The sequence below is a fragment of the Bufo gargarizans genome, chromosome 4 (genome assembly GCF_014858855.1).
Source record: "Bufo gargarizans isolate SCDJY-AF-19 chromosome 4, ASM1485885v1, whole genome shotgun sequence".
Taxonomy (NCBI): Eukaryota; Metazoa; Chordata; class Amphibia; order Anura; family Bufonidae; genus Bufo; species Bufo gargarizans.
This window is the reverse complement of record NC_058083.1, coordinates 247,298,468-247,313,644: the sequence shown is the minus strand read 5'-3', so window position 1 is coordinate 247,313,644 and position 15,177 is coordinate 247,298,468. Positions and strand designations below refer to the sequence as shown.

General features: G+C 38.3%; 1 protein-coding gene across 5 annotated transcripts in view; it reads left to right on the top strand.

Moving 5' to 3' along the window:
• The window catches only part of COL12A1 (collagen type XII alpha 1 chain), a 165,569-nt gene that overhangs the window by 13,001 nt on the left and 137,391 nt on the right, over nucleotides 1–15,177 (top strand). For 3 of the 5 annotated variants that reach the window (XM_044288838.1, XM_044288839.1, XM_044288841.1), the window contains exon 3: nucleotides 8,542–8,658. The exons of the other annotated variants lie outside the window; for them this stretch is intronic. In XM_044288838.1, coding sequence (XP_044144773.1) covers nucleotides 8,542–8,658 — 117 coding nt within the window. The remainder of the gene's footprint in view (nucleotides 1–8,541; nucleotides 8,659–15,177) is intronic. 5 annotated transcript variants of the gene reach the window in all.

The following is a 15,177-nucleotide window of genomic DNA, read 5'->3' as shown; positions in this document are numbered from 1 at the left end:
CGGTGGGGTTCCAACAACTGGAACCCCCGCTGATCAGCTGTTTGAGAAGGCCCCGGCACTTGCAGTAGCGTCATGGCTTTCTCTTAGCTCACCAAGCACAGCGCCGTACATTGTATAGCGTCTGTGCTTGGTATCACAGCTCAGACCCATTCCCTTCTATGGTGCCCAGCTGTGCCTAGGCCATGTGACCGATGAACGAATATTCGAATTTGTGATATTTTGCAAATATTTGGGTAAATATTCGCCATATATTCGAGAATTTGTGATCTCCAGAAAATTCGCAATTAACACTACTCCTAAAATCAAAGATATTGCAGCCTTCTCATTGGCCCACAAGCTAAAAGCAGGGAGGAATCATGTATACTGTTTAAAAAAAAATCTAGAATATTCGAAATTACAAATATATCACTATATTCTAAATATTCGCAAATTCTCGAAGTGCAAATATTCGAGATAAAGATTCGCAATTCGAATATTCGGGATTAACACTGATGAATGCGTCTTCACTTGGCCTAGGGAAAATTGAGAGAAGGTCTTGACGCTAGTGCGAGCACTGCTGACTTCTCAAACAGCTGATCGACAGGGCTCCCAGGTGTTGAACCTCCAGCGATCCTGAGGATAGGTCATCAGTATTTAAGTCTCAGAAAACCCCTTGAAGGCAATCTATTTAAAGGGATATTGCAGTTAGAATAAGTGATCCCCTAGATTAGTAGCTTCTGTGACCTTCGTCTGAATGTAACGATTGTCAAGCATGCATGCTGCCACTCTATTCAAAGTCTGTGGGAGTGCTGGAGAAAGCAGAGTGCTGTATTCAGCTGTTCTGGCAGTCCCATAGAGAAAAATGGAGAGGCAGAGTGCATGTTCAACCTGCTGCTCCATTCACAAGGCTCCCCGTTCTTGACCCCTATTGATCTAACTGTTATCCCCTATCTAGTGGTTAAAGGATAACTTTAATTATACTTCTCAGTAATTTCCCACGTTTTCTAATGCTTGTAAGATGTCATGATTTTCAAACTATTTGATGTCTTTTTCATGAGCATTTTTGGTGCCTCTTTTTATTTTTTTTTACCATTTAAAACATGCATTTTATCCTCATGCTTTTCAAGACCTGAGGAGAAAACTATGAGAAAAAGGCCTTACTCACAAATACCACCAAAAACAGCAAAAATGCTACAAAACGACAAAACACTGGGGCAGATTTACTAATAGTATCATACTTTACACTGATAAGAATATAAATCACAGTGAGGGGTTGTCCGGGAATGGGGACATTGGTTTAATTGTTTAACAAGGACATACATATCTCCTACATGACTGTCCTACCTTTCCTATACTTTTCTGATGCCCCGTATTCATTACACAAATTCTCAGCCGGAAGTCCCTTCTGCAGAGTGAAGCCGCTTCTTCCACTTCGCAGGGAGCTCGGTGACGTCACCATCAGCCGCAGGCATTATGCAGAGCGCTCGGAGGGGTGGTACCTCTGCAGCAACAGATCACGCTAAGCCACGCCCCTCCGGTCCAGTGACATCACCGGGCAGGGCGTGTTGAAGGGCAAGGGAACTATGCATAATATGATTCAAGGGGGGCGGATGCATGGAGGACATGGTTATGTGCGGCAGGAGGCGGAATAACAATGAGGGGGAGGAGTAACAGCAGAGATGAGAGTCATCCGAAAGCATGTGATGCCGCGCTGCGCTGGGACCCACAGTGCAGAGCGGCAGGAAGTTAGGCAAAAATAAACAGAGATGTAAATAGTGAGTGGGGGACAGTCGGAGCCATGTAGAAATGGCAAAAATACCTTAAAACATATGGGGGGACCTAGAATCACCTGTTAATAGTGAGCACACTTTAATAGTAGACAAATTTACTTTTCTGGCACAATGTTGTAAATTCTGCACCAGACTTATGCTAGAATTTTGTCAGCGCACCAGAAATTCATGGACATGGCATAAATATCTAATTAGTAAATGTGATGCAAAGTATGCATTCCAGTTTTTGGGCAAAAATTGCACCAAAAAACTGGCACATTTTTATTTATAAATCTGCCCCACTGTGTATATAGACTTTTCAGTAAGTTGCTATAGACTTTAAAGTAACACTTTGCTACAATATTTTTTACTGTTGTGAAAGACTAATCAAAATACTTTGCATGAATCCCTTAAATCTTTTTAACTAACTGGGAATGACGTTTTATTTCACAATCACATATCACTAATTAGAATCTGCAGTATTTCAATTTTTCTAAAAATGAAAATATGTATTTGAGTAATGTATAGGGGCAGTGATACTGACCATTTTTGTAATATACTTTACTTACTGAAATCATACATTTCTATTAGAAATATAGCTCTAAAGTGGCCCATTTTGAGCTTTAGTAACGCTCCTCTGTCTTCTGTTTAGATAACACAGTCAATGTTGAGCAGGTCTCCACTGTTATGTAAACAGAAGACTCAAAATGGGCCACTTTAGAGCAATTTTTCTAATAGAAATGTATGATTTCAGTAATTAAAGTATATTACAAAAATGGTCATTATCATTGCCCCTATACATTACACAAATAAATAGAATAGCAGTTACACTTTAAGAAAGTGATTGCTAAAGATATAATTCATTCTTTAAGCAAATCTGATTACTTTCGCCTTGGAATATATCCAGGGATCAGCCTGATTAGGGGTAATTATATGATTCCGTTGGTGCTTGTGTTTATGTGATACAGTTATGCATCTTAAATGCCTCATAGCTATGGAACTATCAAAACACAATGGTCATTTACTGTATAGTATGGTAATATTAGAATGCACTGTAATATCATTGTCACCATTGTGGCGCCCTGTATATTCTAGCTTTACATTACAATAATATCCATAGCTAGGACAAAACTCCATTTCTGATAACGTAATGTTCCAAAATTGCTGATTGTTTCCTCTTTAATTCAAGTTCAAGACCTCAAATTTGCCTACATCCTGCAATAATTCATGTCTAGTGTGCAGTAGCTACTAGGATCACACACACAATGGAAACCCCGCTCGGCAGTTGTACATACTGCCCCATTATATCTTTATATATATCATATTTAGTAACGTGGACAAGAGTTTTTTATTCTTCAGTCCATTTGTGATATTTACCAGGGGAAGAATCTGCATTCTATAGAGTGTGATAGCAAAACTTAAGTTCATCATACATATATTATCAATTCTGTTTGCATTAACAATTTAGGAGCAGATTTACTAAGCCTATAGATGGCGTAAAGTCTAGACCTGCACCAGATTTATCACAGGGGCTGAGGCTGGATGATAAATCTGCTGCAGGCACTGACTATACTAACTATTGGTTGGCTTTTTCATTTATATATTACCATGTATGTTTCCAGGAACGTGACAAAAGTTTACTAAATTTCAGCAATTGTTATATATGTACATCATCTCCCTCTAGAGCTACAGGTATCAACGTGTTAAAATATATATATACTGTATCTTCATTTCAGTCTTAAATAATATTGTGTTGTAATATGCCAGACATCAACATTTATAATGCCAGGATCAGGATTCTTATCTCTGAGTAGTTAGCTTCATTTTACTACATAGGCTTTATTTTATAACAAGGACATTTTACAGGAGTTGAATGGAGTGTATGTTTGGCGTCAGCCTCAGAACTACGTTTCAAAGAGGACCTGTCAACTCTCCTGGCCATTTTAGTATCTAGCCACCACAAAATAACAATTCTGTAGCTTATTTCTTACAAATCTGTGTTCCTCTGCTATTCCTCCTGGAAATGTATGAATAAATGAATAAATTCACACTTGGGTCTTACAATGTTCCTTGTCACTAGGGCATGTCCCTACATACTGTGCCAGTGTCAAGTCAGTGCTGCCTTTGTTAGGCCCCATTGACATTGAGTATTGTAATGTCCAGTTGTCAATTTATTAATGCATTTTCAGGAGGAATTACAGAGGAACAACATAATATCAAACGGTAAGAATATAACAAAATGGCTATTTCATGGTGAATGCACGTATTAGCTGAAATATCATGTTAAGCGAGATGGCATGTCCTCTTTACGGGTGCTATTCACTCACTCCTCCTGCTTTAGAGTATATACATAAAATACACCATTATGGAGATGTCCTGCAATACACAAAGCATTACAGAATACTGTATGACTGTAACCAGTTGTTTTCCCCACGCAACCTATATTCATCGACTTTGAAGAAACACTGCTGAGCCCTATGCCTGGAAATGTCACCTAAAAAGGTCAAAACAATGCGGAGTAGTCACAGTTCAATGATCTTTTTTTTTGCAATGAGATGGACACTTAAGCATGCAAAGAATTGGGAATTTCTGCCAAGTGTAATCTATGAGATGGAGTTATGACTGCATCAGGAAGTATACTCACAAAAACACTTCCATATGGGAGACTTGAAAGCAAACCTTCTACCACAAGATCCATATGCTGCTGTACAGGTTGACACAATTTTCAAATGCTAAAGATTTTTCCCCACAGTCAGCTTTTTCTTGGAATCCGGTCTTTTGGAGTTAACCAAGTTGGGCTGCTACTGTTAAAGCCTAAGTCATCTGCACAACAGGTCAAATTGCTGTCCAGGTTGGTGCCACCTCTTTACCATGTACTGATAACCTTTTTCAAGCATGCTCAGGTCAGTTCTGTCTGCCTTTGCATTAAATTTGTCCTGAGCCATTGCTACCGAAATAGTATTTTATAATGATATTCCTTAAATTCAACTGCAAGCTTGAAATGCATACTCATTTATGACTGATAGAAGCTTTTGCATGACTCCAACATAACAAAATGATGGCAAAATTATGGTTAACCGCTTCAGAACCCTTTAACAAAAACTATAATGAGTAAACTCTTAAGTATAATTAGTATATGAATATTATTTAGTATATAAAGCTTGAGGCATGGTTATTTTAAACACATTATGTGAATTAATATGTCCTGGACACAAGTGGAACCAGTAAAAGGGGTCCTTAAAGGGGGTTTCTAGGCTCCTGATATTGATGACATTCTCAGGATAGATCATCAATATACGACCCAGCACCCACCACGATCAGCAGCCTCTGCCGCTAGAATAGAGCTTTGAATGGAACAGGAAGCACCGCTCATCTCACATTGAAGCCACTGCAGGGCTCATTCACATGGCCATAGTGTTTTGTGGTCCTCAAAACAAGGATACCGGCCTGTGAGCATTCCGCATTCTGCGGACCGCACATGGCCGGTACTATGATGGAAAATGCCTATTCTTCTATGGATACAGACAGCACACTTTTGTGGCCCCATTGAAATGAATGGTTCAGCCCCCATTCCGCTAAATTGCGGAATGGATGCAGACCCATTCATACAATCGTGTGAATGAACCCTAACACAGCGTTCATTCAACTCAGTGAGCTGACGGATGAGCTTGAGGGATGCTCTTGAGCAGGGATGAGCATCCTAAACAAGGATGAAAGGGTTTCTAGTTTCCTAAACTAGAAACCCCCTTTAAGATACTCACTAAATTATTCTTAGTAAAACTCACTGTCCATAGAATCTGTTTTCTAGGGGTTCCCAATTTGTCAATTCTGCTATGATTAGTAAACATTCCTTTCTGGCTATGACATGGTTACAAGGACACCAAAATGTAGATTCCACAGATAAGGACACCAAAGAGTAGATGCCACAGATAAGAACAACAGAGAGTAGATGCCACATATAAGGACTCCAAAGAGTAGATACCACAGATAAGGACACCAGAGAGAAGATGCCACCAATAAGGACACCAAAGAGTAGATGCCACAGATAAGAGCACAAGAGAGTAGATGCCACATATAAGGACACCAAAGAGTAGATGCCAGAAATAAGAACACCAAAGAGTAAATACCACATATAAGGACACCAGAGAGTAAATACCACACATAAGGACACCAGAGAGTAGATGCCACAGATAAGGACACCAAAGAGTAGATGCCACAGATAAGAACACCAGAGAGTAGAAGCCACATATAAGGACACCAAAGAGTAGATACCACATATATGGACACCAAAGAGTAGATACCACATATAAGGACACCAGAGAGTAGATGTCACAGATAAGGACACCAAAGAGTAGATGTCACAGATAAGTACACCAAAGAGTAGATGCCACAGAAAAGGACACCAAAGAGTAGATGCCACAGATTGGTCTATAGAGCTTGTAAGCTTCATAGTACCTACCACTGGAATAAAACAACATTTCCAGATTTTACCACTATAATTAATGTTCATAGACAGTACTCTAGTCTTTTACCAAATTAAAATGGGTTCCATTGCTATGTAAAAGACACCTTTTTATGATCTCCACTTATTGTCTTTAAATGACAACCTTCTTGTTAGCATCCCAAGACTCTGTCTCTATCCATGTACCTGTGGCAGAAGGACTGTTTGTCAGCCTCTAAATATAAACAAGAATGTCTCCATTCACTGACAACAAGCAGAACTATTGACAACGCTAAGAAATGGAAATGCTGACTATATAAGAAAGTTGCAGAATGTTTCATTATACAATAAATACTCTCCAAGAGACAACCCCTTTAAGAATCTTCTTTTGCTAAAGCAGTAGTGAACCACATCATGACTCCACAGCTAATATAAATATCCAATAATAAATTATTATGTACTAAAGCAATCTTTTTATAGGGGATAAATAAATCTCCCTTTCTAGTTATGGATACAAATAGCCATACAAATGTATATTGCATGAGACAGCTATATAATAGGACACAACTGGGTCCAGCATGAATCCCCTCTGCTTCTGATAATACCAGTTTACTAGCGATAATTTAGGTTTCATATCTTAAATGTAAGTGAAAAATCAGAAATTGATTCAGTAGCTAGATAATGTATCATAGACAATCATACAAACCAGTCTCTAGTTCTAGAAGCCAAGACCAAGAATGGGATCCAGCCGGCTCTACCATTGGTGTAAAGTAAAGCAATTCTTCAGAATGCAGACACATTGCTTCTTTACCTGCTAATAATCTTCACTTTGCACTGACAACAGCCTTGATTTACAAAATGAGTGAATATCATTATAAAATAAGACACAAAAAGTCTGTGTGTAATGCCGTCTGTACATGGAGGCTTTTGTTCATTTTGGTGAGCTCAAGCAAATCATGATTTCATGTATATCGCATGATGCCATGAAATAATCAAAATGCAGAGACTTTCTGTCATTTTTTACTGTCCAATCATACCTGTTATCAGCCATCTGATTTTTTTTCTGTGTGCAGTTATGTGTGGGTTAATGCGCCCTCTCCACTGTGTGCTGGCAGCGCTCTAAACAATGCTCGCACACATGCTGTGAATGCGTCTTGCCATCATTAACCACTCTTTTGTGAAAATCCATACTTGCATTTTCACGTCAAAATGCTGTTTCCAGTATGGAGCACTTGTCTACCTGTCATAGAAGAACAGCAAGAACAACCTCCCAACTGTTATCCATGGGATCAGTATGGTTCCTGGAAAGTTTATATGGTCCTCAACTTCCATGGAAACCACAATCAGAGGTCCAGCTTGAAGCTGTTGGGCACCAATGCAAGTTCTTTAACAGGATTCCCCAACTATCACACTCCATTTATAGCCTCATCATATGAGACAAAAGGACCTTCTCAGTCCAGTCTTGCTCCAGGGACCAGGCTTTGAACCTCCTATAGTCACACCTCTGATGGCTTCTTAGTAATATTTTAATGGCCTTCACTTAATTGACGGTTATTTAGTTAATGAAATTCTGTATTTGGTGTTATCTATTGGAGTCATAAAGCCACATTTATGCAATGCACTTCATATACTTTCATTATAATTATAAAAAGTGATCTTTAGTTCCATTAGTTGGATATCCTATCAGATTTTTGGGAGAGAAGACATGGCCTATAAATGAAATGGCCCATAACTAAACACCTAATCATAAAGTCAAGACGAACCAACATAGTGAAGACAGAAATGAAAAATATATCATCCGTGTATTAACTGTGCATTGCATCTATATTATATTAGCCCACTTAGGCTCAAGAAACGGAGGTTGTATAAACTACGTATGGCATGACCTACACCAAGCATGTATCAAAAAATCCTTGATTGTCTTAGAAAATGTATGTTCACTTCTCATTATTCCTTGTCGGTTTCCATGTTCCTTAATGTGTTTTCTAATATTCTTGACCATCCTTAATCATTCTTGAATGATTAAGCAACTCAAGATTTAAATGTCTGTGCTGTGCCTTGTAAGTTTTATTACCGTTAATGTTGGCTTGAACTGTTTCCAGCAGAAGTCTGTTGTGGTGTTGGAAACAACTGTATGCAAAGCTATTCTATGTCAGCTTTCCATGTATACTGTAGCCTATCTTAATAATCATTGTAGTAGCAGATGTTATTGCACCCTTGGTTTTGCAGGAATGCCCTGTATCTGAAAAGTACCGATGGTATCAAAGGAAGTTCATATTAAGATAACATAGGTGCAATAACATTTGCTATAGGGACCATTGACTAACATATCCTGTCAACGTTTTCTTACAGTTGGGCCTCCTACAGATCTAAATTTCGAAATAGTAAATGAGAATACTGTTCAAATGTCATGGCAAAGGCCAGCTGAGAGGATAACAGGGTACAAGATTACAATTGTTCCAACAATCGGTAAGTCAAACTCCACCTTAACATAAGGAGTCATCTCCTCCACCATTTCATGATATTCATATATTGAAGCCTTAGGATGAGTAACATTGGGTTTTGGCAGTTTTGTGTCATTTATACAGTTTAGCTTTTCTAAGCCCCTGTTCTGTTAAACATACAGCTCTCAATGTTTCTTTTGCCTTATATGAGTCTGACAACCACTTACCAAATATTAGGTTGCTAGATTACAGAAGAGTTATATAATTCAGAGTTTCTAATAAACTGATTTCAAGTGGTAAAGTAGAATTGTTTGTAGAAAGCCGTCAGCATGACTAATTAAATTTATAGTCACAAATTAAGCACTCTGTCCAGGGAGATAATATGTCTCTAAAGCGCATTTATAAACCTGTGGTTTATAGCGCAAATCGTCAGTGATGGACAGAGAGTGCATGATGACAGTGTATCACCAAACACTTCATATATTGGGTAACATTTTCTGCAATGGGCAAAGGTAGAGAAAAAAAAGATCCAGTCCAGAAGAGGACATTAACAGAAGAAAGCAAAAATTTGATACCTAAAAGAATAGATAGATCTCAATATTGACATCGAAAGTGGTTTTCGGGGAGTGATTTTAAATGGCTGCCAGCAACCTGTCCTAGAATCTGAGCAGGACTGGTTGCCTCTACTTGCAGAGATGGCTAGTGGAGGTGGGGCCTCACTACACACTATGCTCTGGCACTGGCACATGCTACATATTGGTGAGTTTTCCTGTCAGGCTGCTCAGCCTTGATGGCATATCATAGGCAGGATCATATCATTACCAGTGATTACTAATTATCAGTGTAGTGAAGCCCCATCTCTTCACCCTCCTAGGCAGCTGTACAAGTGGTGGATACCACCACTGCTCACTTTCTAGGAAAGGTTGCTGGCAGCCATTTGAAATCATTCCAAGAGAGCCTCTTTAATGGATAGTCATAGTAATTGTAAAGCTAATTTTAGTATAATCCGATACTTGGGTACAAAACTGAGAACCCTAGTATTGGACTCCTTATTGGCCCTTATCTGCTTCCCTCACCAACCTATTCCATCATTAATCATGTTAGATGGCATCATCAACATAGAAATTAGAACTTTAGATAGATGTAACTTGAAGCTCATTGGCCCCTGGTGAAAAGCTGTAACAGGGTTCTCCAACTTGTGCAGTTTATCATACTGGTATCTTCTTATGTGTCAGGTGGCCTTTGGGCCCCCCTCTGCTGTCTCTCCAGCCTTATAGCCATGCCCCTGGCACTCCACCCTTCTGAATATGTATATATAATGTTATATTTTGTACATAATATATTAAGATACTATTAATGGTGTGCTGAGCACCTCAATGACGCATGTCCCTGGTATTGCATACATCCAATTTACTTTTGCACACAGTTACTGATGACACATTTATAATTTATTACCAACACTCTATGGTGAGAATTTATCATGAGGGTAATAGTTGAAGTCAGTTTTGCTTGAGTCTGTGCTGGAGCACTTTCAGTCAAATTTACCAAATGTTGCACATTGTTAAATTTGGATTATCTTCAAACCTCACACTTTAGTCTTGAAATGCTACTCCAGTTTTCTACACTATCCCTCTACTGAAGTGACTTTGAGACTTTTTGTGCAATTTAAAAAAAAAACACAGTGATAAGTCTGGAGTGAAACTCACTAACATAGCTAGCCACCCCCACTTTCCCACCCACTTTTTCAAACTGGAGTGTATAGTGTAAAAAAGCAAAAAGCCACACATTTTTTGTGCAAGTGACCCCAAAAAGTTGCAAAAGCCCTATTTTGCAACTTTTTGAAGCCAGAATTTTGGAGGCCAGAGTGTGATAAAGTCCCCTCTAAGTCTGTAATATATAATTAAAATTGTACCTAAGGACCTATGGACAAGAGGGTGTGACTGTCCTGTAGTCAGTTAAAATATTCTTTAAAATTGCAAAATATGCAATAAGTGATCCTCAAATTCAAAACTGTACCATGGCTATAATTAATGGTAAGATGCCATCATCCGTTAGAGAAGCACTCCATGGTTTTTTTCTTTGCCTGTATAGTGCAGGATATGCCATTATTAAGAATACCGTAGAGGCTTTTGTGTATACATTGTGCATACTGTAGCTGTTTTATCTGATTTGCATTTTGTGGGATGTCTGCCATATTGATTCCTTCTTCCCATCAGATATGGATTAGTGGCACACAACAGCTGTCTCCTCACACCGCAAGGTCTTCATTTATTCCTATGCGATGCAGCTTGAGTCTGTCTGCCCTGTCATTGCTCTCTCTCCTGTCAGCTTTTACATGTAGGAGGTAGGAGACCAGTGTGAAGCTGCATCTCATAGAACTACACTGGAGAGTCAGCACATACAGATAGTACAGGCAGTGTAAGGTTATATGACTGCAGCTAATCACTGTATACACTCACCTACTATATATCTGCACTGCTGGTCCTTGAGATAGGGAAGACATTATGTCTTCAACAGAATATGCAGAGGAACATGGAGGGTGGGTAGGGGCCTGAGAGCTGCCAGGAGTGATTTGATTGGGGAATCATGATATCCTCCTGTAGTCCACAGGAAGTCAGCCAGAAAGGACAGATTGAGTTCTGTTTTCACATTAGAACAGCTCTTGGCTGCTGGTCAGACTTTAGGTCACTTAACCTGTTTCCCATAATGAAAAGGTTCAAAATGTATTGATGCAACTACATTAGGGTGAAACTAATTACACTGCTAGAATACTTGTGGTGATAAATAATATAAATCACTGCTAGAATTACACTGCTAGAATACTGGTGGTGCATAATAATATAAATTACACTGCTAGACTAGACTACAATGCTAGAATTACACTGCTAGAATACTGGTGGTGGAAAATAATATAAATTACACTGCAGGACTAGACTACACTACTAGAATTACACTGGTAGAATACTGGTGGGGGGAAATAATATAAATTACACTGCTGGACTAGACTACACTACTAGAATTACACTGCTAGAATACTGGTGGGGGGAAATAATATAAATTGAATGCAATGCTAGAATTACACTGCTAGAATACTGGTGGTGGAAAATTATATAAATTACACTGCTAGACTAGACTACACTACTAGAATTACACTGCTAGAATACTGGTGGGGGAAATAATATAAACTACACGGCTAGACTAGACGACACTACTAGAATTACACTGCTAGAATACTGGTGGGGGAAATAATATAAATTACACTGCTAGACTAGACGACACTACTAGAATTACACTGCTAGAATACTGGTGGGGGAAAATAATATAAATTACACTGCTAGACTAGACTACACTACTAGAATTACACTGCTAGAATACTGGTGGGGGGAATAATATAAACTACACTGCTAGACTAGACGACACTACTAGAATTACACTGCTAGAATACTGGTGGGGGAAATAATATAAATTACACTGCTAGACTAGACGACACTACTAGAATTACACTGCTAGAATACTGGTGGCGGAAAATAATATAAATTACACTGCTAGACTAGACTACACTACTAGAATTACACTGCTAGAATACTGGTGAGGGAAAATAATATAAATTGACTACAATGCTAGAATTACACTGCTAGAATACTGGTGGTGGAAAATAATATAAATTACACTGCTGGACTAGACTACACTACTAGAATTACACTGCTAGAATACTGGTGGGGGAAAATAATATAAATTGACTACAATGCTAGAATTACACTGCTAGAATACTGGTGGTGGAAAATAATATAAATTACACTGCTGGACTAGACTACACTACTAGAATTACACTGCTAGAATACTGGTGGGGGAAAATAATATAAATTACACTGCTAGACTAGACTACACTACTAGAATTACACTGCTAGAATACTGGTGGGGGGAATAATATAAACTACACTGCTAGACTAGACGACACTACTAGAATTACACTGCTAGAATACTGGTGGGGGAAATAATATAAATTACACTGCTAGACTAGACGACACTACTAGAATTACACTGCTAGAATACTGGTGGCGGAAAATAATATAAATTACACTGCTAGACTAGACTACACTACTAGAATTACACTGCTAGAATACTGGTGAGGGAAAATAATATAAATTGACTACAATGCTAGAATTACACTGCTAGAATACTGGTGGTGGAAAATAATATAAATTACACTGCTGGACTAGACTACACTACTAGAATTACACTGCTAGAATACTGGTGGGGGAAAATAATATAAATTGACTACAATGCTAGAATTACACTGCTAGAATACTGGTGGTGGAAAATAATATAAATTACACTGCTACACTAGACTACACTACTAGAATTACACTGCTAGAATACTGGTGGGGGAAATAATATAATTACACTGCTAGACTAGACGACACTACTAGAATTACACTGCTAGAATACTGGTGGGGGAAATAATATAAATTACACTGCTAGACTAGACTACACTACTAGAATTACACTGCTAGACTAGACGACACTACTAGAATTACACTGCTAGAATACTGGTGGGGGAAATAATATAAATTACACTGCTAGACTAGACTACACTACTAGAATTACACTGCTAGAATACTGGTGGGGGAAATAATATAATTTACACTGCTAGACTAGACGACACTACTAGAATTACACTGCTAGACTAGACGACACTACTAGAATTACACTGCTAGAATACTGGTGGGGGAAATAATATAAATTACACTGCTAGACTAGACTACACTACTAGAATTACACTGCTAGAATACTGGTGGGGGAAATAATATAAATTACACTGCTAGACTAGACGACACTACTAGAATTACACTGCTAGAATACTGGTGGGGGAAATAATATAAATTACACTGCTAGACTAGACGACACTACTAGAATTACACTGCTAGACTAGACTACAATGCTAGAATCACACTGCTAGAATACTGGTGGGGGAAAATAATATAAATTACACTGCTAGACTAGACGACACTACTAGAATTACACTGCTAGAATACTGGTGGGGGAAATAATATAAATTACACTGCTAGACTAGACGACACTACTAGAATTACACTGCTAGAATACTGGTGGGGGAAATAATATAAATTACACTGCTAGACTAGACGACACTACTAGAATTACACTGCTAGACTAGACTACAATGCTAGAATCACACTGCTAGAATACTGGTGGGGGGAAATAATATAAATTACACTGCAGGACTAGACTACACTACTAGAATTACACTGCTAGAATACTGGTGGGGGGAAATAATTTAAATTACACTGCTAGACTAGACTACACTGCTAGAATTACACTGCTAGAATAATGGTGGGGGGAATAATATAAACTACACTGCTAGACTAGACGACACTACTAGAATTACACTGCTAGAATACTGGTGGGGGAAATAATATAAATTACACTGCTAGACTAGACGACACTACTAGAATTACACTGCTAGAATACTGGTGGCGGAAAATAATATAAATTACACTGCTAGACTAGACTACACTACTAGAATTACACTGCTAGAATACTGGTGAGGGAAAATAATATAAATTGACTACAATGCTAGAATTACACTGCTAGAATACTGGTGGTGGAAAATAATATAAATTACACTGCTGGACTAGACTACACTACTAGAATTACACTGCTAGAATACTGGTGGGGGAAAATAATATAAATTGACTACAATGCTAGAATTACACTGCTAGAATACTGGTGGTGGAAAATAATATAAATTACACTGCTGGACTAGACTACACTACTAGAATTACACTGCTAGAATACTGGTGGGGGAAAATAATATAAATTACACTGCTAGACTAGACTACACTACTAGAATTACACTGCTAGAATACTGGTGGGGGGAATAATATAAACTACACTGCTAGACTAGACGACACTACTAGAATTACACTGCTAGAATACTGGTGGGGGAAATAATATAAATTACACTGCTAGACTAGACGACACTACTAGAATTACACTGCTAGAATACTGGTGGCGGAAAATAATATAAATTACACTGCTAGACTAGACTACACTACTAGAATTACACTGCTAGAATACTGGTGAGGGAAAATAATATAAATTGACTACAATGCTAGAATTACACTGCTAGAATACTGGTGGTGGAAAATAATATAAATTACACTGCTGGACTAGACTACACTACTAGAATTACACTGCTAGAATACTGGTGGGGGAAAATAATATAAATTGACTACAATGCTAGAATTACACTGCTAGAATACTGGTGGTGGAAAATAATATAAATTACACTGCTAGACTAGACTACACTACTAGAATTACACTGCTAGAATACTGGTGGGGGAAATAATATAAATTACACTGCTAGACTAGACGACACTACTAGAATTACACTGCTAGAATACTGGTGGGGGAAATAATATAAATTACACTGCTAGACTAGACTACACTACTAGAATTACACTGCTAGACTAGACGACACTACTAGAATTACACTGCTAGAATACTGGTGGGGGAAATAATA